The sequence below is a fragment of the Scyliorhinus canicula genome, chromosome 16 (assembly GCF_902713615.1).
Source record: "Scyliorhinus canicula chromosome 16, sScyCan1.1, whole genome shotgun sequence".
In the NCBI taxonomy this organism is placed as follows: domain Eukaryota; kingdom Metazoa; phylum Chordata; class Chondrichthyes; order Carcharhiniformes; family Scyliorhinidae; genus Scyliorhinus; species Scyliorhinus canicula.
This window is the reverse complement of record NC_052161.1, coordinates 11,725,769-11,749,915: the sequence shown is the minus strand read 5'-3', so window position 1 is coordinate 11,749,915 and position 24,147 is coordinate 11,725,769. Positions and strand designations below refer to the sequence as shown.

Sequence of the window (24,147 nt, the reverse complement as noted above, 5' to 3'; positions counted from 1 at the left end):
TGCGCCACCGTGCTGCCCACAGTATCTTCGTTTGAACAGAATGTAACATGACTGCCCCCAGCCTATGCCTCATGGCAGGTCACATGACCAGAGCAAGCCACATAGGACGTTTAGTACATGGTTGCATCCCAAACACGTCCTTCTACCAACTATCAAAAATAACTGTTTATTCATTTCGTATGCAGTTCACCTAGCCCTGTGACGTGTAAATCAGTATTTACTAACTACAGTTCAAAAATAATTAACTCGTACTAATGCTTTGAGATGTGGTGAGCATGTGGTAAGACAAATCAATGGAACTACTTAGAAATATAGAGTACCAATATCCTGTTAATAAGGAAGATGACAGCTGGCAAATATTAACCTATTTCATTTTCCTATTTGTTCATTGTTTGTTGTCTTTGCATTGTCCGCATTCTTATCCATTTAAAAATTGAGTCAAATCGGACGATGTAATTTTTTTAATGAACTGGAGCCGTGAAGCAAATATAATGGACACTGCATGTGTCAGTTTCAAAGTTTCCCAGATGAACTTTGTCTATGCATGTACATATAACCTGTCCTGATGTACATGTAACCATCCATCTCAACATTACCGGTTGCCTCCAAGATGCCAAGTTACCAATCTGTGACAAAGACTATTCCCCTGCATTACTTAATGAATTCCCTCCCTAAACCTTTTTATCTCTTTGCTTCTGGTAGACCCTCTCCCTCAAAACCTACCTCTTTGTCCAATCTTTTGGTCATCTGTCCGAATATCTCCTTGTGTCATTCAGTGTTACATGCTGATCTGTAACTCTCCTGTGAAGCACCTTGGGGAGTTCTATTGTGTTAATGGCTCTATCCATAGCTCACACCATAGGGCCTGCATCCAGCTCCTGTTTCTGAGAAGGCTCTTCTGGGCAAGAAAAGTTTATTATTAAATTGGAGGTTTCTCTTTCAGCAATTATTTCTACCTATGGTGCTGAACTGCATTATGTGCCTCAGCACATAAGTTTTTGACCTCGAGTTTCTCGATTAAGTTTGACAGGTGAAGGAGATGGGGGAAATAAATCAATTCAATTTCATTTAATTTCTATTAAATAGTCTTTATTTCATGAACAAGACATTCTGCATTTGAATTACATATACAGTATGGACTATGACAAAATACCAGTATCTTTATTTGCTTCTGGACTAATGAATATAAAAGCTGCAAACAGTTGTAACATCGTAACAATATAAACTTAAAACCACAGACAGAATGTCTACAGCCAAATAAAGAATGTACGGTGACTTGCATGTTAAACGTGCACAATTATTTACACTTTACTGACACAAAACACATGCACTCCAGGATAAGCTTAACTATCAAGCATATACTTTTTAAAAAAGCATAGCAGTAGGAAATGGGAAGGAACTCCTTGATAAAAATGCATGCCATTCAAGTTAGATTGGAAATGTAATATTGTACAACATCACTGAAGTACATTAACACGTAGAGAATGCATCGGGCAATAAACAAAATTAAATGCTGTATCATTCTCTTTGAAGTTTAATCCTCAAAATCTTCCTTCACCCTTCTATCCTATTCTTGTATCATCTTTACCAAACAGAATGGACAAAAATCCCAAATGCAAATTGTAGATAATTGGCTTTAAATGGAAAAAGGATTACACCAGTGATCCGGAGTTTATAGCAAAATCATGGACTTTGAAGATTGATCAGATTGTCAGCAACTATGGAATTTCATCTATCCCAATGGAGTGTGCTACTGCCAGAGGGATTAGGTAGAAGAATTCGAATGTGTAACTCCATAAAAATCCCAAAAGGGCAGAAAAGAAGCATTTTGCCAGTTTGAAATCTGAGACCAACAGACCGTCTATTGCCACATGGCTGTCTGTGCTATCTGTAACCATATTGAACCAAAGTTGGTTTTAGCTACTAAGGTGTCGAGAGTTTTTTTCCCTCCCTAAATAGGGATGGCTTCATTTTCCATGAGCATAGTTAAGAATAATCACTGCATACCAGAACCTTAACTAATGTAACAGGTCGCTGGTACAGATTCTCTTTCACCACCAAATTAAACCAAGGCTGCCTCATGTTCCTTTTCAACAAGCTTAACTGTTTAGACCACACTAACTGGCTTCAACACGTCTGTGAATCCAGTAATACGGAAAACGTTTTATAGATATTTCTGCAAGCTAGATGCTAAATAAATTATTTAAATACAATGAGGGGTAAACATTTGGTTATGTGTCACTTTAATTATGATTAACTTTAGAAACTCAAGGAACTCCAAGACCACACAAGCATAGACTAAAATGGCAATCTGTCCTTCAATGCGTCTTCCTATGAATTTAGAAGTGAAATGCTCGTGGACAGATAAATATCAGCAGTCACGCATTAGTTTTACTCATTCAAAATATACTAAAAATGTACAGCAAGACAGTTACCAGAAAAAAAGATATTCTCCAATGATAAAAGTCGCCATAGTCCCAGTAGACCATAGGCTGCTTTCCCCTTTGAGGGGGGAGAGCTGACTGGTGGTGATTTAACCTGAGGATCACCACACCCCAGGTGAGGGGAAAGATTGAGAATTCGGGGCCTTCGTGAATAATCTCAGCCGGTACGGGAACATATCCCACCTAAAGTACCAACCTACTTTTCCCTTGTTGCTTTCTGACCTGTTGTTCACGTCCCATTTTTTGTTTTTGTTTTCAGGTTTCCAAAACGTGCAGCCTAAATCTTAAGCCAAACAGCTCGGGTATCAAGGGCTGCATCAAGTTATTGCTGACAAAAGAGAAAATTTTCATATTTTATTCAGAAACATAGGTCTTCAGACTTTAACAACAAGCTCGTCAGCAAACTACTGGCACCACAATCCAGCCTAGCATGTCAGGCACATGGATGATTATTGGGTCATATCTATTGGTTTTAGTGTCATTACTCTTAACCAGACAGGAGTGGCCAATTACTGGCACCAAGTGGTCCCATTCCTTTGCGAACTCTCCACAATCAAAAAGTTTGGTTCAAACATGCACCCACTGTCACAGCAAATGTTTCATTTTTGGAAGGGATACACAGCTCCTTTATGTAAATACAAATTTCTCACAAAGTAATTAAAAGCCTAGTCAATGAAATAGAGGAAAGATTCTTCCTAGAATTATTTTTTGCCAAACTTTTAAGTATTTAGGAAAAGCAACTATGCTACGAATAACAAAGAAAATATTTGTGTATTCTGTACAGAATATTCACTCGTAGTGAAATAAATAGTTAAGAACAAGATACACCTTTGTAAAACAAGACCCTGAAATTGTGGTGAAAAGGAATGCACCTGAGCTTGAAAACAGTAAAGACTAGGGCAAAACAGCACACTGGTGATATGTAAAGCACCATGAGAAGTAACACGGCTAGAGAGATCGAATGAAGAAAGGTGAAGCCTAATTTACTTCATAACCAAGGAAATCAAAGCAGTTTATTTCACATCTATTATTTAAGTGTATTACATCAACGGGAACAATTTTTAATCTTTTAAACCATAAAAAAAACCTTAATATTGTAAAGGAACCACATACACGCGTGCTCGTTTGATCACCAAATCAGAATGGAAACTTAAGCTGGGCTTCACTATGGCTACAGCACCTGCTGTAGGCTATGGAATCTTCTGTAATATCAATAGTTGCCCCACGGAACAAAAATAAAGCTAGGATACTTTCTGGCACAATCTCAGACTTCATCAGCACTGTGAAATTATAACAGGCCGAGAATTTGGGGGATTGAGTGCCAACTTGGCTTCCATCACAGAAACCATGCTGCCACAGGAATATACTGAAGTCAGAACAAGTCTGCATGATGAAGCCGCAAAACCTTTGGTGAGTGCTTCAATGGGTAATGTTATGACAGACTAGGAACCACTTTCTAGATAGCGTATGGCTAATGCTGTACAGTTCAGTTTAGATTTTGATAGTCTTCAGTACAATTTTAAAAGGTTTTGTGAATGTATAGTAGTGTAACTTAGCGTGTAGTCAACAAACAGGAAATCCTTGCTGACTGGGATTGAGTGGGAAGCAAGTTAAGCTAGAAATTAAAATCCAAAAACTTTATCTATAAAGCTCTGGCAAAGATGTGCATCAGGTAACTGCTGCAAACTAAACTTGCATTTTATTCAACCCAATTGTAATTATACCCAGAGATATGCCTTTTCCCATCAAAAGTGTGCACGTCAGTGTACTAATATCACCAATAACCTAGATCATGGTTTGCAGTCAGGCTGTCTGCTGTTTGCAAAGGCTTGATCCCTTGTGTTTTTACTCTGATGTAAAAAGCCGGTTCCCCCAATCGCCGTAATTTACAATACGAGGTCTAACAATATTTTACAGTTCAAGCAAGCTAATTAGGTCACTCAACCTACTACATTTAAAGAAACCAGCTTTAACCCATTGAAATTATTTAGGACACTGTATGTACACTGAACATGGCTCATCCAATCAAAACTATGGCCAAAATTATAGCAAATAAATAGTTAAGGAATCTGTCAAAACATGAGAGATAACTGCACTAACAGAACAACCAACAATTAGAACGGTCAGACACTGAAACACAGGGATTGAGTTCAACTACCTCCTTCCTAGAGGAAACATTGGGTCTCTCAAGATTGGAATTTGCCCTCCTGGAGTACCTAGCCTGAAAGTGGTCCCACCATTTAATTTTAACTAAGCAACTGTTTCCTGCGGCCACCAATCCTTTTTTTTTGCAAAGTTAACAATTAATGAGGCTCGGCCATTATAATCTGCCAAATCTCCCTGCTATCTATCCTAGACGGACCGGCCGCTGGCTTTGCCACACTCCCACCTAGGAGTTAAAAATTAGTCCATGGTAAATGAATTTTATTATGAGAAAAATTCAGATGAAATAAGTGACAACTGAGGCAACTCATCAATTGCATCCATTCTTAGTCGAAGCACTTGTCTATAATGTTGGGCTAGTTTGCGATTCATCAAAGCTTGTAACAGACCTTTCGGTAAATTTCACGGCTATACTTCTGGGTTCAGTTTATTAGCAGGGTACCTGCAAACTCAGTCTGAATTACATCCACTCACTCCCATCTCTCCTGTACCTCCAAGAATTAGTGACAGCTTAAAAGGTTTGGAGCAATGATGCACCAGGACCTTTTGCATCCATGAGGGTGTAGGAAAGGAAAGCAAAATATTTCCATTGGGAGCGACGGCAGTAATTCATTCCAGTTCTAATTAAGAAAATATATATTTAACTGTACACATTGAGATGGATCGGTGCCCTCTGTAAAGGGGCATACAAGTCAGTATAATTTAAAATACAGGAGACTGGTTCAGCTCCACAAAAGGAGGGGAAAGAGAGATAAGTTTTATAAAAAGAAAGACTAATCTGGATAAGAGAAACACATACCCAATCATGAGAATTACAATTTATTTTTTAAACTTTCCAGCAAAAAAAAAAGGCATGTTCCACAAGAGTTATTATTGCACATCAGCATAGTCCATGCATAGTGCAAAAAAACGCACAAATTGATGTATCATAGCAACATTTACAGAACAAGTACAGTATTTATAAAAAAGGTTGTGGAAATTCAGGTAGTGTATTGGGGCAAGGGTACTCCCAGGTTTCTCCTTGGTACATAGCTAAACCTGTGAATGGTAATGAAGATATTGGTCAGGAACAATTAATTAGTGTCATCAAGCTAGGAATGGTGTCTCTGGTTCCCTCCTTTGCGCTTGGATGTGGTTCATTTCTTCTTTGCATGGATATTTTTGCAGACCCAGTTCATTCCATCCTGAAAAATATAAAATTACATAGTCGCTTTAACACCTGTTAGCAGGTATTGGTGAGTGTTAAATCCAAATACAATTTACTCAACAGGTGCTGATGGCAGACAATTGGGTCTCCGAGGAATGTACGTACTGTGTACATTCCTCGGCAGCAGAAAAATACTTTTCACTGTACATGTGACAATAAATGCAATGAAATTAAATCATATCAAATCAATGTGCCCGACTCACCATTTTGAACAATGGGCCAACACTATGCTTGGTGCCCCACCCAAAGTGCAGTACAATAACTTAGCATAGCCGAGATCTCAAAGGTATTGAATGGAAGATGCAGGTGGCCTATGTTCCAACTGGTCATTTCTATCAACCCTTGGGCCATGGCGTGCTCAGCTCAGACAGTCTATCAGGACCATACGGATAAGGGAGGGGGGGGGGCAGAAAAGCACTTTGAGCTGCCTTCAATTATGGCAACGTCCTAAAGCAGATTGAGGTTTTGGTGTGCAAGACACATGTCTAAATAATTCTGCTCCACGGGTCTAGAAATTCTGGGCATGCAATAAAAGGGATTCCTCTGGCCCAAGTACAAGATGAATGATTGAGAAGTGGACTGGTGAGAAAAAGTGGAAATGACTACAGAGAGAAAGAGTTTCGCCATCACAATGGAGGGGATTCTGAGTCCATGAGCACCAAGGCAGAAATGGCTGTGGGACTCGCACTGTGTTTTGACAGCTGTAAGGCTGCTTTGAATGTTTGTCTTCCTTTTGGAATGTGCAATGAGAGCTGGGTGTCCTTGTACATCAATTGTTGAAGGTAACCAAGCAGGTGCAGCAGGCAGTAAAGAAGACAAATAGCCTTCATAGCAGGACTCGAGTGCAGGATACAGGGCATTGTTGAAGCCACAGCTGGAATATTCTGTGCAGTTTTGGTCTCCTTATCTGAGGAAGGTTGTTCTTGCTGTGGAGGGAGTGCGGCGGAGGTTTACCAGACGGATTCCTGGGATGGTGGGACTGATGCATGAGTCGGCTAGGATTGTATTCTCTGGACTTTAGAAGAATGGGGGGGGGATCTCATAGAAACTTATAAAATTCTAACAGGATTAAGCAGGGTAGATGCAGGAAGGATGTTCCCAGAGGCTGGGGAAGTCAAGGAACAGGGGTTGCGGTCTAAGGATATGGGGTGAGACAAAATCTCTTCACCTGAGTGAGCCTGTGGAATTTGCTGCCACAAAAAGCAGTTGAGGCCAAAATATTGTGTTTTCAAGAGGGAGATAGAGATAGCTCTTGGGGCGACAGTGATCAAAGGATATGGGCAGAAAGTGGGAACAGGTTGCTGCGCTGGATGATCAGTCACGATATGATTACATAAGAACTAGGAATAGGCCATCTGGCCCCTCGAGCCTGCTCCACCATCCAATGATATCATGGCTGATCTTTTGTGGACTCAGCTCCATTTTCCGGCCCGAACACCATAACCCTTAATCCTTTTATTCTTCAAAAAACTATCTGTCCTTATCTTAAAAATATTTAATAAAGGAGCCTCAACTGCATCACTGGGCAAGGAATTCCATAGATTCACAACCCTTTGGGTGAAGAAGTTCCTCCTAAACTCAGTCCTAAATCTACTTCCCCTTATTTTGAGGCTATGCCCCCTCATTCTGCTTTCACCCGCCAGTGGAAACAACCTGCCCACATCTATCCTATCTATTTCCTTCATAATTTTATATGTTTCTATAAGATCCCCCCTCATCCTTCCAAATTCCAACGAGTACAGTCCCAGTCTACTCAGCCTCTCCTCGTAATCCAACCCCTTCAGGTCTGGGATTAACCTAGTGAATCTCCTCTGTACACCCTCCAGCGCCAGTATGTCCTTTCTCAGGCAAGGAGACCAAAACTGAACACAGTACTGTGGCCTCACTAACACCTTGTGCAATTGCAGCATAACCTCCCTAGTCTTAAACTCCATCCCTCCAGCAATGAAGGACAAAATTCCACTTGCCGCCTTAATCACCTGTTGCACCTGCAAACCAACTTTTGCGACTCATGCACTAGCACACCCAGGTCTCTCCGCACAGCAGCATGTTTTAATATTTATCATTTAAATAATAATCCCTTTTGCTGTTATTCCTACCAAAATGGATAACCTCTCATTTGTCAACATTGTATTCCATCTGCTAGACCCTAGCTCATTCACTTAACCTATCCAAGTCCACCTGCAGACTTCCAGTATCCTCTGCACTTTTTGCTTTTCCACTCATCTTAGTGTCGTCTGCAAACTTGGACACATTGCTCTTGGTCCCCAACTCCAAATCATCTGTGTAAATTGTGAACAATTGTGGGCCCAACACTGATCCCTGAGGGACACCACTAACTACTGATTGCCAACTAGAGAAACACCCATTAATCCCCACTCTTTGCTTTCTATTAATTAACCAATCCTCTATCCATGCTATTACTTTACCCGTAATGCCATGCATCTTTATCTTATGCAGCAACCTTTTGTGTGGCACCTTGTCAAAGGCCTTCCAGAAATCCAGATATACCACATCCATTGGCTCCCCGTTATCTACTGCTCTGGTAATGTCCTCAAAAAATTCCACTAAATTAGTTAGGCACAACCTGCCCTTTATGAACCCATGCTGCGTCTGCCCAATGGGACAATTTCCATCCAGATGCCTCGCTATTTCTTCCTGGATGATAGTTTCCAGCATCTTCCCTACTACCGAAGTTAAGCTCACTGGCCTATAGTTACCCGCTTTCTGCCTACCTCCTTTTTTAAAACAGTGGTGTCACGTTTGCTAATTTCCAATCCACTGGGACCACCCCAGAGTCGAGTGAATTTTGGTAAATTATAACTAGAGCATTTGCAATTTCCCATGCATTCCATCAGGGCCAGGAGACTTGTCTATCTTTAGCCCCATTAGCTTGCCCATCACTACCTCCTTAGTGATAACAATCATCTCAAGGTCCTCACCTGTCATAGCCTCATTTCTATCAGTCACTGGCATGTTATTTGTGCCTTCCACTATGAAGACCGACCTAAAAAACGTGTTCAGTTCCGCAGCCATTTCCTCATCTCCCATTATTAAATCTCCCTTCTCATCCTCTAAAGGACCAATATTTACCTTAGCCATTCTTTTTTGTTTTATATATTTGTAGAAATTTTTACTATCTGTTTTTATATTCTGAGCAAGTTTACTCTAATAATCTATTTTACTCTTCTTTATAGCTTTTTCAGTAGCTTTCTGTTGCCCCCTAAAGATTTCCCAGTCCTCTCGTCTCCCACTAATCTTTGCCACTTTGTATGCTTTTTCCTTCAATTTAATACTCTCCCTTTTTTCCTTAGATATCCACGGTCGATTTTCTCTCTTTCTACCATCCTTCCTTTTTGTTGGTATAAACTTTTGCTGAGCACTGTGAAAAATTGCTTGGAAGGTTCTCCACTGTTCCTCAACTGTTTCACCATAAAGTCTTCGCTCCCAGTCTACCTTCTCTCATCCCATTGTAATCTCTTTTGTTTAAGCACAAAACACTAGTGTTTGATTTTACCTTCTCACCCTCCATCTGTATTTTAAATTCCACCATATTGTGATCGCTCCTTCCGAGAGGATCCCTAACTATGAGATCATTAATCAATCCTGTCTCATTACACAGGACCAGATCTAGGACCGCTTGTTCCCTCGTAGGTTCCATTATATACTGTTCTAGGAAACTATCACGGATACATTCTATAAACTCCTCCTCAAGGCTGCCTTGACTGACCTGGTTAAACCAATCGACATGTAGATTAAAATCCCCCATGATAACTACTGTACCATTTCTACATGCATCAGTTATTTCTTTGTTTATTGCCTGCCCCACTATAATGTTACTATTTGGTGGCCTATAGACAACTCCTATCAGTGAATTTATCCCCTTACTATTCCTGATGTCCACCCAAATGGATTCAACCTTATCCTCCATAGCACTGATGCCATCTCTTACTATTGCCCGGATGTCATCCTTAAATAAAAGAGCTACACCAACTCCCTTACCATCCACTCTGTCCTTCCGAATAGTTTGATATCCTCGGATATATAACTCCGAGTCGTGACCATCCTTTAACCATGTTTCAGTAATGGCCACATAAATCATAATCATAGTCATAGATGAATGAAAAATTGTTACATATTGGAAATTGTTGCCGTACTGTTATTATAAAACAGATTTAAGATGCTTAAAGCCAGTATGTTTGCCAAACCTGTGCTTAAGGGGTTATAAAGAGGGGGGGGGGGGGTAATCCTTGATTTTACAGCGCGAGTGTTCTGCTTATAGATTTGAGGAACATTTTCTTGTTTATAGATGGGTGGCAAGGGCAGCACGGTGGCCTAGTGGTTAGCACAACCGCCTCACGGCGCTGAGGTCCCAGGTTCGATCCCGGCTCTGGGTCACTGTCCGTGTGAAGTTTGCACGTTCTCCCCGTGTCTGCGTGGGTTTCGCCCCCACAACCCAAAAATGTGCAGAGTAGGTGGATTGGCCACGCTAAATTGCCCCTTAATTGGAAAAAATAATTGGCTAATCTAAATTTAAAAAAAAAATAGATGGGTGGCTAATGGAATATTGTTTTGCTTTGGGAGGTTTTTGGAGTGTAGATCATTTATGAGAGATATTGCATTTGGTCCTGGCCAACCGGATCATGGAGCATCTGTGGGTAGAGACAGTAGAATGTTTTATGCTTTGGATACAGATTATGTAATTAAGGGGAGGAGCCAGGTCTGTCTGCAGTTGCAGTTTGCCACAGGCTTTAAGTCTTCCAGTTTGCTTCTGAAAGGTTTACTTAGAGAGAACCTAATTCTTAACTTTATTTATAAGTGGTATTTGAACTATATTGATTTGCTTAATTGGAATATATAGTGTCACGTGTAGGGAGTAAGTTAAAGATTTTCCTTTTACTGAAGAACTGTTGTAACTTTTATCTATAAAGCTATTGGTCTGTGTTATCATTCCTGTGATGCAGTCAGCTTTACTCATAGTTTTACAAATTGCAAATAGTTCGGTTCTCATCTGGGATCCTGAACAGCGGAGCAGGCTTGAAGGGCCTTTGTCTATGTTTCTGTCAGTGAGTGCGACGTAATTGCCTGTTCTCAGAGGCCTGATTGCTGCTGTACCCCACTGGTTTAAGAGTAAAAATATGGATGGTGGCATTTTCCTGGACAAACTCAATAGTTTAGAACCCCCTCAGCCTGAGTAACCATCCACCCCCTCACAACTCACTAACACCCAATTGTCACTCTGGGGTCACACAAAACCCAAGGCGTTAAAAAGATCAGGAAACGGTTTGGGAAACATTGATGGGCAATGCAGCAACTATCAAGTCATCAAGATCACCTCCCAAATGTGTGACAATAACCATCTAGAAGGACAAAGGTAGCAGATGCATGGGAACACCAGTCACACACCATTCTGAATTTTAAAAAAAAATTTGGAGTACCCAATTCTTCTTTTCCAATTAAGTGGCAATTTAGCGTGGCCAATCCACCTACCCTGCACATCTTTGGGTTTGGGGGCAAGACCCACGCAGACACGGGGAGAATGTGCAAACTCCACACGGACAGTGACCCGGGGCTGGGATCAAACCCGGGTCCCCAGTGCCGTGAAGCAGCAGTGCTAACCACTGCGTCACCAGGCCACCCACACACCATTCTGAATTGGAAATATATTGTCATTTTGTCACTAATGTTGGGTCAAAATTCTGGAGCTCCCCACCTAACAGCACTGTGGGAGCAACTGGAGCAGTGCAAGGAAGTGGCTCACAATGACCTTCTCAAGCAAAATATGGGTCGGTAACAAATGTTGGCATTGCCAGTGATGCCCAACCCCACTGAATGCAAGGATAACTCTTGAAGGAAGATGTCAGCATTCTATTTCACCCATCTCTTTGTCAAAATGCTTCGCAGAGACCTGGATGAAGCTGCCTATTAATGGGGCTAGTAAAAATTACTGACATGAGGATAACTTGGGATTAAACAAGAGGATAAAAATAGGGATTTTCTTTCTATCTCTTCAATGCAATGCGCTCCAGGGAATGAATCAAACACTGGAATCTCAAGGGGTGAAATGTCAATTCAAAGATGCAGACCTCAATTTATAACAATTATGTGAACTACTTACACAATATATATTGCTGGTGATACTACACAACTGTTTTAATACATGTCAAGTGCTTTCCCCCTCAGTGACTATGATGGCATAGAAATGACAATCTAATTATGAGGATATGTAAATCACTAATCTTAATTGAATTACAATCAACTGTTATTGCCAGGAAAACTAACATATTTTGCTTTTATTAGCATTAATGCTACTTAAATCTGAAAAATATCAGAATGCTAACACCCTTAGGAACAACACAGTTCAATAATCTGCTTCTAAACTACGCTGATTATCTTCAAAAAGCCATCTTTGACCTGTCACCATAATCCAAGATTAAAGGAAAACAGGATACAATGTATGCTGTAAAATAATTGCATCCTTTCTGGATACAAAAAACCGATGAGAGAAGCTTACCTGTACACCCTCTCCTGTGAGCGCAGAGCAAGACTGGATTTGCCAGACACGGTCACGAATTGTGTGCAGATTCAATCCCTCAGCTATCTCAGAGGCTGGGGCAGCTGTGAGCAAGTCCTGCTTGTTTGCAAACACGAGAACAGGGACAGCACTCAGCTTTTCTTCGTCCAGCAGCTCAGCAAGCTCCTGAAAGCATATTCAAATGAAAATATTACACTGATCCTTTAGTGGATCTGCTGATGAAACTGGAATCTACCGTTCTCCGCAACTGAAGGTGCTCCGAAACTAAAAAGCTGCAGCATGTTAAATTGGTAGTTACGTTCCTGATATTCCAAAGTGACAAGAATCCCATTGCTATGGCAAAGCAGAAGGCATTTTGCAGTCTCCCACTTTAAAATCTCACAGTAGCACTCCTGAGTTCAGTATTCACCTCACACTTGTTGCCTTTAAATTCATCAATTACAAGACATTCAATAAATTCTAAATCCCGGATGAGTTATGGTGCAGCAGATCAGACCATAAAACGTAGGAGCAGAAGTAAGCCCCTCAGTCCATCAAGTCTGCTCCACCATTCAGTGAGATCTTGGTTGATCTGAAGTAATCCTTAGCTCCACCTTATCCCCATGGGCTTTGATTCCTTTATTGATTGAAAATCTGTCTATCTCAGCCGTGAACATTTTTAACAACCCATCCTCCATAGCTCTCTGTGGTAAAGAATTCTACACATTAATTACCCTCAGAAAAGAAATTCCTCCTCATCTGATTTAAACGGGCGACCCTTACTCTGAGATTATGCCCCATGTTATTAGACTCTCCCACAAGGGGAATCAAAAGCTTAGCATCTACCCTATACAGTCTCCATGAGAATCCTTTATGTCGCAAAATGGTCACCACTCATTCTTCTAAATTTCAGTGAGTACACGGCCAATCTGCTCAACCTCTCCTCAAAAGAAAATCCCTCCGTACCCAGGATCAACCTCACGAACCTTCTTTGGACTGCCTCGAGTGCCCGTTTATCTTTCCTTAGATAAGGGGACCAAACTGTTCACAGTATTCAGGCGTGATCCAACTGGTGCTTTGCATAGTTTCAGCAAGATTTCTCTATTTTTATCCTGCATTCCGCCTCCCTTAAAATAAAAGCCAACATTCCATTTGCCTTCCCAATTACCTGAACTTGCAAGCTAGCTTTTGTGATTTATGCACAAAGATCCCCAGACCCCTGTGCAGTTTCCTGCAGTCTTGCGCCATTAAAAAAAATACTCAGCTCCTTTATTCTTCCTACCAAAGTGCATAACTTGACATTTTCCTACATTAGGTATAGCGTGGGCAGCACATGGTCAGCACAGTTGCTTCACAGCGCCAGGGTCCCAGGTTTGATTCGCAGCTTGGGTCACTGTCTGGGTGAAGCCTGCACGTTCTCCCCGTGTCTTCGTGGGTTTCCTCCGGGTGCTCCGGTTTCCTCCCACAGTCCAAAAATGTGCGGGTTAGGTGGATTGGTGATGCTAAATTGCCCTTAGTGTCCAAAAAAGGTTAAGCAGGGGTTACTGGGTTACAGGAATAGGGTAGACACTTGGGCTTGAGTAAGGTGCTCTTTGTAAGGGCCGGTGCTGACTCGATAGGCCGATTAGCCTCCTTCTGCAATGTAAATTCTATGATTCTATGATAAATTGAAAGACCAATTTATTTTCTGAGCTGGGGCACTTAGGGTGCAATCTTCCCCAAAATTGGCAGAGTGCTGGATCAGGTTTCACAGTGGCTTTTTCCCGCCAGATCTAACGGCAGTCTGTTTAATTTCAAAGGGCTAGCTTGGTTCACATGGCCACTGGGAATCTTAGATTGTGGTGCTATTTCTAAACAGTACCCCCAATCTCAAAGTTTAACATAGAACATACAGAGCAGAAGGAGGCCATTCGGCCTGTCGAGTCTGCACCGACCCAATTAAGCCCTCACTTCCACCCTAGCCCCGTAACCCAATAACCCCTCCTAACCTTTTCCGTCACTACGGGCAATTTATCATGGCCAATCCACCTAACCTGCACGTGGGAGAAAACTGGAGCACCCGGAGGAAAACCACGCAGACATGGGGAGAACGTGCAGACTCCGCACAGACAGTGACCCAGCGGGGAATCGAACCTGGGACCCTGGGGCTGTGAAGCCACAGTGCTATCCACTTGTGCTACTGTGCTGCCCCCACCAACATGAACATTGAGAGCTCCCAGAGGATAAGGGCAACGCCCCATCAATAAGGGGAACTTCTCCCCTCAATGGAGGAGGGCAACTCTCCCAATGGAGCAATGTCAGGGCATGACTCTCACCCCCCCCCAGGGGCTACAGGCACATCTGCATCCTGCATGTCATTACGTCGGCAAGGGGTAGGTGGAGGGGATACGTCGTTGGCGAACATCCTAATGGCATTGTTACTTAGTTAAAAGTGAGTGAACCTAGTTACATCATCGATTTGGGGGGGGGGGGGGGGGGGGGGGGGAAGAAGGTACTCAAATCTTGCCATTGAGATTTGCGTTTTTGCGCTATTTTAGCGGACATTACAGGAATCTCCCACTAAATTGTGGCCCTAATAACTGTGCATACATTATGATCAATTTTACCACAGAATAGATGAACCTTCTGCTTCCAAAACCCTACGTTACCACTTAACTCCTCACATTTTTCTTCCTGTTCTTCCTAAGTGCTGTTTGATATGTGCTTTCTCCTCATTATATCATCGCTAAGCTGAAATAACTGCTCCATCCTTTAATTTAGTATACAAATTCTACTGAACTTCATCCATATAATGACATTAATGTGGAAAAATGTCCGAAGGTGCTTCACAAACATAATTAGGTAAAAACTGACACTAAGCCAAAGGCGGAGTTATTGAGACAAGTGATGAATAGTTTGGTCAATGTATGGGTTCTAAAAAAAACTTTTGCATTTATGTGCTTCAGAACTCACTCGTGAATCCCCAACTTAATTTTTATTTGTTATAAACCTGCTTTTGGTAGTTGGTTATGGTAAAATAAAAAGGTCTATTGTAGAGTAAACGTGTGCCATGCCATGGATTGATGCAGCTGTGCGTGTACGACTTCAGGAGGAAACATAAAGTAATTCACCTGCCCCGTTTCTTCAAACCGTTTTCGGTCCGCACTGTCAATGACGTAGATCTGGAAGAAAATTGAAATTGATTTACAGGACAGAAAAGTAAAGACCCATTGCAAAAGCAAGGAAAAGTCCCGCATAATGCAACTCAAACCGGAGAGTAGCTATTCCAATGGTGGTATGAACAAAATGATGTGTTGCCCGGTTTAGACCAGGGTGAGAAAATTTAATGATTGCCCTGACTGCTACATGTCGCAATTGAATCAAAAGCAAAAAAGATATTCACAACAGAATATCAAGATCCTAATTATGGCAAACGTGCAGAGGTGCAATCATTTTTACACCAAAAAGAATAACAGAATCAGTACTGCTGTCCCAACACAAACACAAAATATTGCATATGTGGGGAAACAGAAACAGAAAATGCTGGAAACATTCAGCAAATTTGTGGAGAGAACAGACAAGTCAACATTTCAGCAGTGCTCCTATCAATACACAGTCAATTTTAATTGTTTGCTCCATGGAAAAGGTTTGGAGGTTAGAAGGTTTTGCACACATGGTTGAGTTGAGTTGGAAACATTTACTGTATTAAGCCTGTTGATCAGACATAGCAACAGGCCACTGTCATGAATGAAACAAAAGGCTTTGCAGAAAACTTCAATTAAATACGGTACGGTTATGGTACTCAATTAATTCTTGATGTCACTCGCAAGGGTGGCACGGTAGCAGTGGTTAGCACTGTTGCTTCACAGCACCAGGGTCCCAGGTTCGATTCCCGGCTTGGGTAACTGCCTGTGTGGAGTCTGCATGTTCTCCCCATGTTTGCTTTGAGTTTTAATCATTATTGAGGCTGCTTTTATTTGACAGTTGTATTCCAGTTGATACGGATATTATACGAGCCTAACAACCTGCCCTTGACATTCAATGGCATTACCACTGCTGAATCTCCCAGTATCAATGTTCTGGGGTTTTACCATTAACCAGAAACTGAACTGGACTAGCCATATAAATACTGCGGTCAGAGGCTGGGAATTCTGAGAAGAGTAATTCACCTCCTGAAGCCCCAAAGCCTGTCCACAATCTACGAGGCACAAATCAAGAGTGTGATGGAATATTCTCCACTTGCCTGGATGAGTGCACCTCTAACAACACACAAGAAGCTTGTGTCCATAACAAAACTGCCCACTTGATTGGCACCCCATCCACCACCTTCAACATCCACTCAGTCCACCATGGACATGCAGTGGTAGCAGTGTGCATCATCTACAAGATGCACTTCAGCAACTTAACAAAGTTCATTCGACAGAACCTTCCAGACCTGCAACCTCTTCTATCTAGAAGGGCAAGAACAGCAGATGCATGGAACACATTCACCTACAAGTTCCCCTCTAAGCCACTCACCATCCTGACTTGGAACTATAACGCCAGTCCTGCACTGTGGCTGGGTCAAAATCCTGAAACTTGCTCCCTAGCAATGCCATCTGATTAATGGGCAGCACGGTAGCACAGTGGTTAGTACTGTTGCTTCACAGTGGTTAGCACTGTTGCTTCACAGTGGTCAGCACCATTGCTTCACAGCTCCAGGGTCCAAGGTTCGATTCCCGGCTTGGGTCACTGTCTGTGTTCTCCCGTGTCTGCGTGGGTTTCCTCCAGGTGCTCCGGTTTCCTCTCACAAGTCCCGAAAGACGAGCTGTTAAGTAATTTGGACATACTGAATTCTCCCTCTGTGTACCCGAACAGGTGCCGAAGTATGGCGACTAGGGGGTTTTCACAGTAACTTCACTGAAGTGTTAATGTAAGCCTACTTGAGACAATAAAGATTGTTATTAAGTACTGGGCAGCGATTCAAGCAGCAGCTCACCACCACTTTCTCAAGGAAAATTTGGGATGGGCAATAAAAATGCTGGCCTGGCCAACAATGCTCACCTCCTGTGAAGGATTTCAAAAAATATGTAACTTGAAAATCAGGGCCTGACTCAACTCCATTGCAAAGCAGAGTGACATTCCCTGGAGGGGAGTGCTGCTCTGCTTCACATTGGCTTCAGGTTTTCACTGCCCGAGATCTGGATTTACACTACACCTTTGTAGTAAAGAACACAATTTGCACCAACAAATGCAGCCAGGGATGCATGAGCCAATATTGCTGCAAGCAGGTCTGCAATTCCTCACAAATTCAGAAAGGTAAAAAAGGAATAAATGTGCAACACTTCTTTTCTCTGCTGCAATGATAACCGAGTAGCATTGGGTGGCTAATAAATAAATTAAAATCCTATCAACCTTTCTGGTCACATTTTGTTTACATTAACAGAGGAATGTACAAGTTAAAGAGTGACCGTATATCAGTAATATTCAGTAGACAATAGGGTTGAATGCAAAAGAGAACATGGGTAAGTATGCAAATACTCACAAGCACATCAGTATTTTCAAAATAATTTCTCCAGTACGGCCTTATCTTCCTCTGTCCTCCAATATCCCAAACATTTAACTTGAAACCTTGAGACTGCACACTTTTAATATTAAATCCCTGGAGAGATAAAAAAGGATTTTTTTTATTTTTGAAGTTTGTTCCAGTCAAGTTTACAGTGAATCAACATTTAACCCAAACAAACGAGCCATCAGGTGCGTTGCTCTACTGCAAAGCCTTGTTAACATTCTTGTTGAACAGCTAATACGATTTTGTTAAAGTTACAAAACCTGCAGTCTTTATCTTCCTCCTTTCCAGGTAATATTTAAATTGTCCAGAGGACTATGGAAGATCTCAACAGATAGAATGAAATGTAACGCAGACCCCATAAAAAAACATTTTGCATTCATATAGAACCTATAACAAGCTGCTTCACAGACTGCCAGGAAAGACAAATGGGGGCGGTACGGTGACTCAGTAGTTAGCACTGCTGCCTCACGGCACGAAGACCCCAGGTCACTGTCCATGTGGAGTTTGCACATTCTCCACGTGTTTGTGTGGGTCTCAGCCCCGCAACCCAAAAGTTGTGTGGGGTAGGTGGATTGGCCACGCTAAATTGCCCCTTAATTGGAAAAAGATAATAATTGGGTACTCTAAATTTGTTTTTTTTTTAAAAGAAAAATGAACGCCAATACAAAAGGAAGGATTTATGGAGGAGTGATCAAAAGCATTAATAAGGGTGTTAATGGAAGAAAGGAGGTGAAGAGGATGATGTTGTTTAGGAGAGAAATTCCAGGCAGTATTTTTCAAACTTTCTTCCCCCAGGACCCACATTTACCAATAGGCCGATCTTCAGGACCCACACCGGCTGACCTTCGCGACCCACCATTTTCACTTGCCTTTAATGTGACTGGTGAGCCTGCTTGATCCTCACGACCTCACCTGCTTTGTCATTCAATATGACATTTCTACTAAGGACTTCAGCTGATGATTTAAGTTCTCGCTGAATCCTTTGAAAGAAAATCAAGAGGTTTGTCCTCGAACTCGCCATTTCAAATGCCTTTGAAGTTTTGAGGATTTTAAACTTTCATTTGCCAGTCCTTCCCTGTATATAACACACATGGACTTTGTATCCTGATTTGCATCGATAAAATTAACAAAGCCAAACTTCAAGAAATAATCTTCATGCCGCTTTGTTCCCGATTTCGGTTTCTTATTCGTAGGCTGTTCATCAGAGTCCCTGTACCTCTGTATACAGATCACACTAGACCTGTTTGAGGCCAGGTGGACTGAAGCCTTGTAAATGTAGTTAATGCTAAATGCCCCATTGGCAATCTAGGCTACATTTGCTCTCCAACAGGGCAAACTTAAATATGGCTGAGGGGGTCAGATGGTCATAGCCGGACATTCACATAGGCTTGGGAGGATGTGCCGGAGCCAATGTAACAGAGAACTGTGCCTCTTGCAGAGCTGATGTGGAACTGCTCTATCGGATTCAGGGCATGTCCATTGTGATGGAGGTGGAGCCACTAACAGAGAACTCACAATCCCTCACACCTGGCGTACGACTAAACCAGGCACTTGAGGCTATACAGGGAGTTCCTGATCAAGATGCAGAGCTGCGAGCTGTACTCCATGGACAAAGCCAGCTCTAACTCGGCACTGGCCCACGCCAGTTTCTGCAGGATGACCCGGTCGGCCTTCCCGTGGGCGGGGGCCCGCAGGCTACCTAGGATGGGAGCCGGATTGCCTTGGCACCGGGAGGGGCTGGCTCAGGGAGCTTGGGAAAAGGGGTGGGCAGAGCCTTGGTCTCAGCTGGCAGAAAGATCTGGAGTGGGGATTTGGGGGGGGGGGGGGGGGGGGAGGAAAGAGAGATCCTCTTGACCACTGAAAATGCACTGTCGCTCCCTCACTTGAGACAGGGCCATTTGTGGGTTCAAAGCTGGGTTGTCCTTGTCCATGTCAGAATCCAGCTCCTGACAGGCAACACAGTTTCTGTTTCTTGTCTTGAAGAAGGACTGTTCCACATTCCTGACAACTGTCTGCCAACATCCTGTATTCTTCCAGCAGGTAATCCCCATTAGATTGGTGATCTTGTCCTGGCGTTCATGGCGGATCTCTATCACCTTCAGCTCTGCCTCAGACGGTGGGGGGCATTCCTAAAAGCGGTCACAGTCATTGGGCACTTCTCCTGCGATCGGGAATGCAGCAACTGATTGTTCGGTGATGCCAGCGACCCACCCGAGGATCACGGCCCAGAGTTTGAAAAACCCTGACCTAAGGTGTGTGGTGATATGAATCACTGTAAATACACAAGGGGTTAATGTAAATGCATGTAGACTAGCTAGACACTAGAGGGAGCACCAGAGACATGACACACAGACATTCAACCAATAGGTCAGTAAGATAGGACATGACCAATGGGCATTCATGATACACACAGAGGTGACACTCAGGGGGGCATGACACCAACCCATATATAAAGGACACAGCACACATGATCTTCCTCTTTCCAGTGGAGACACTCAGTGTGTGCACAGGGTTGATTGAAACACATCACACCCACCACCTGGATTGTAGCAGACTGATTTGTCAGTCTGAGTAGCTATAGTAGGATTAACTGGAGAGTCGAATCCAAGTAGGAGAATTGTTAACAGTTTAAATAAACGTGTTAAAGCTAACAACAAGTCTGAACCTTCCTTTGTCAGAGTGCACATCAAGGAAGCAGCTTATGCTACGTCTAGAGCGTAACGAAACAAGGTGTATGAAGACTTGGCCAATATTGGCCATGGGGAGAAAGAAGGGGCTCAAGAGGCCAAAGTCAGAGGAATCAAGAAATTGTAACATTGGAACATGTTAGAGGTAGGACAGAACAAGGTACAAGGGCCCGTAATTTCCTCTTAGTGGCAATCTCTGGTGGATTGCCACTCTTGACGAGTTCCCCACGATGCAACTGCAAAGCCCCGGCTCGCTAAACGTTCCTCACTTAGGCTGAGTGAGATAGGAGCAGCGAAGCGCGCTCCCGACGTGGAGTAACTGGTTGCAGAGAGGTAAGACACACCACCCACCCTTTTTACAACATGAGCTGCTGTTTGGGGAGGTGGGGGACCAGGAAGGGGGGTTGGTCAGGGTGGTGTGGTGGGTCCCTTGGGGGCGGGGGGGGGGGGGGGGGGGGGGGGGCGTGTATGTGGGGTGCTCTGTGTGAGGCTATGTCTGGATTTTGTAAATAGTTACTCGGCAGTTAGAGATGATTTTTTCCCCTTCTAACCACCCAAAGCTAGCGATTTAAATCACTTCTGTCAGATGGTTCCCAGTCCAGCGCAATGGTCCAGAGGAATTTAGCACTTATAGGCAATTACCGGGTAAATCCTAACATGGGAACTTCCTTGAGAGATTCCCTCGTGCATCACTGGGGCATCCTCTAAATGTGATGCCGCGAAACAGGAGGTTATGGGACAAGAATTTTAAATTTGAAGCATCGCTTGTTGAAGCAGCTAATAAAGTGGTCGGTGGGAATAGGTGTCAAAAGCCAGCAGGATATGATGCAGGACAGGATATGGACAGCGGAGTTTGGGGTTAGATAAGATTTACAGAAGACAGAATATGTGCAGTCAGTTAGTAGAATAACAATTTTGACCACAGATGGGGTGAGGTATGAGCACAGGAAGGTGGCTTTATGAAGGTAGAAATAATGGGAGAAGATATTAAACAAACAATCAAAACATTTACTTTGGGAGAATTGTTTAGTATTGAGAACTTATTGGTGTTAATACTCCAAACTATATCTTAAATTAAACCTTAAAAACGCTGGTAACTTCACATTTGTTCGACTGGATTCATGATTTTTACATTTCAAGCCAATCCTTTCATAACTGAGAGATTCAGTGATGTGATTGGAATCACACCAAAGCTTGTGGACCAATTCAAGAATTATATTAATCCTAAAACATTTTAATTATCTTACCTAATATTTAGTGTAAACAGAATGAAGAGGATCTATATTTGTTCTATCTGCACAACTAATCATAACTAAAACACATTAAAGTGAACAGCACACTTATTGCAATACAAATCTGATCCCACGCTCCTTATCCATAGTCGCTGTAGAAAATAGTTGTGAATTGCACAAAAATAATAAGAATGGCATTATTTATTAGACATTTCAAGCATAAATGCACTGTGCCACCTTGAACAAGTGCATTTTGAATGGCATCCGTAGGATTAAGGGAGCCATAAACAATGCACATTTCATCTGAGGTTGTAGGTTAATCACAGTTCTCTTGAAGTGTTTCTGCTGTTTGCTCAGCAATTATTTGCCTAATATACTGACTGACAGAAGTTTGGGCAAAGGATATTTTCCTCAGTTGGCTTGCAAACTTATTTTCCTTAAACATCAGAGGACCTCAACAAAGAAAGTTCTTTGCAGTTAATGGGTATGAATTTCAGCAACATTATCAAATTTGTTAAATTATTGCTGTACAAATTAAATATGGCGATGTTGCATTTTGTGACACTTTAAAATTCCAAAAAAATCTTATTAGCAGAAATGATGTTAATCTATAGAATGTGAATAGAAACCACCCTGGAGTCTATAGTATGAAAATGTACAGTCTCAGCCACGACTGGCTATGGTCCACAACGGTCTAAACCCAACCTATGAGCAGAGGCTACCTGCACCTCTCCTCAGCTCCCTTCTCAACACTGAAATGAAATGAAATGAAAAGTACTTATTGTCACGAGTAGGCTTCAAATGAAGTTACTGCGAAAAGCCCCTAGTCACCACATTCCGGCGCCTGTTCGGGAAGGCTGTTACGGGAATCGAACTGTGCTGCTGGCCTGCTTGGTCTGCATTCAAAGCCAGTGATTTAGCCCTGTGCTAAACAACCAGCTGTTCGTTCTTACATGATGTTGCTGCTCTTCCACGTAAACACTGTTGAACACTATGGGAGGAATTATAATATCAGGGTTGCAGCATATAATAAGGAAATGTTAGCAGTGCGTAGAAGTAGCACCTCCAGCAAAGGCAAGAGGCTGCTGTCATTTAATTGGAGAAGTTGGGCAATGAGAGTAACACAAAGCAAGAGTGCTGGCTTGAACAGGAGAAAACATTGAGAGGATGAAAGTTTGAAGAGCTGGAGGAATGGGGAGAGCAAAGGGTGCCAGGTTGAATATGGGCAGGCAGGAGAAATGCGTTAAAACATCAAAGAGATGCCTAAAAAAAAAACAGTAAGTGTGGGACAATCCAAACAAGTTTGGTATTAGCACAACAGCAGACAAAACTCGAGGACTCAAAGATAAGCAACTGTGCAACCCATAAAGAGAAACGGTTTGGGTATTCCTGGCTTAAAGGAAAAACTTTATTTTTATTCCTCCTTCATATGCTTCCAGAATGCATCATTGCTCTCTCTGACCCCTGCAGTGAGGAACACATTCAAAGGAATGGTACTGCGGAATAGAGAAACCCGCCGAAGCATCCTTTAGTTGTGCTCAGTTTTCAAGCAGTTTTTTTTAACCTAATATGTAACTGAATGAAAATTAAATGGAGACTGAGAAAAAAAAGCATCCAAAATAACCAAAAAAGAGATGTCCAAACCGGAGTAATTCACTTAAGTTTCGAAATACTGGTTTTAATTGCTAGTTACAAACTTTAAATAATCGGAGGTGGTTACCAAATAACAGCTCTCCCAAAAACACATGATATAGTCAGCCAGGCCTGCTGCTTCACCTCAAGAATGGAAAACACCACAAACAACCTTCAGACAGCTCGAAAGGTCAATGGGACCCATGGAGTAAATCACAATGGTGCAGTGTCAGTCATCTGCCAGTGGGGAGCCAGTTATTTTGCTTCTCCTAATGGTATCTAACTCAAAATGGCAATGTTAGACACAAGGAGCAGTGGGGGAGGGTTCATGGCAAAGGAGTTAGAAAGAAAATGTATATTTCTCTTGATTCAAGGGGGGGGGGGGGGGGGGGGGAGAGCAGGTTAATTGAAATATCCTCTGCAAGGCAGCTGGCTGATTGCCATCTGCGACCTTTACATTAAAATTTTCAGTTCTCGTAATTGACACCCAGAAACGGTAAAGGTAAATGGGAGCCAGTCCAGGGCAAATTAATCAGCTATGTGGGCACCTTCATCAAATATTTCACAGAACACAATGGCTTCGGTGCTACTGGGCAGTCGACATCAGGAACACATCACGTGGGAAAATTGCAGGAACAAACTCAATCCAGTGCACTGCTCACAAGTATATTCAGCTGCTTTGCATCTTTCACTTGACTCTTAAGGTGTCACATACTTTGAGTATTTAGGTACGAGGTC

General features: G+C 42.4%; 1 protein-coding gene across 2 annotated transcripts in view; it reads right to left on the bottom strand.

Moving 5' to 3' along the window:
* Positions 1 to 1,072: 1,072 nt before the first annotated feature.
* arl3b (ADP ribosylation factor like GTPase 3b) overlaps positions 1,073 to 24,147 on the bottom strand; it is a 33,231-nt gene continuing 10,156 nt past the window's right edge. For both annotated transcript variants that reach the window (XM_038821438.1, XM_038821437.1), the window contains exons 3-6: positions 17,832 to 17,948; positions 15,439 to 15,489; positions 12,329 to 12,514; positions 1,073 to 5,791 (exon numbers count right to left, since the gene is read on the bottom strand). In XM_038821438.1, the coding sequence (XP_038677366.1) occupies positions 5,744 to 5,791; positions 12,329 to 12,514; positions 15,439 to 15,489; positions 17,832 to 17,948 (402 nt within the window). In that variant the 3' untranslated portion in view covers positions 1,073 to 5,743. The remainder of the gene's footprint in view (positions 5,792 to 12,328; positions 12,515 to 15,438; positions 15,490 to 17,831; positions 17,949 to 24,147) is intronic.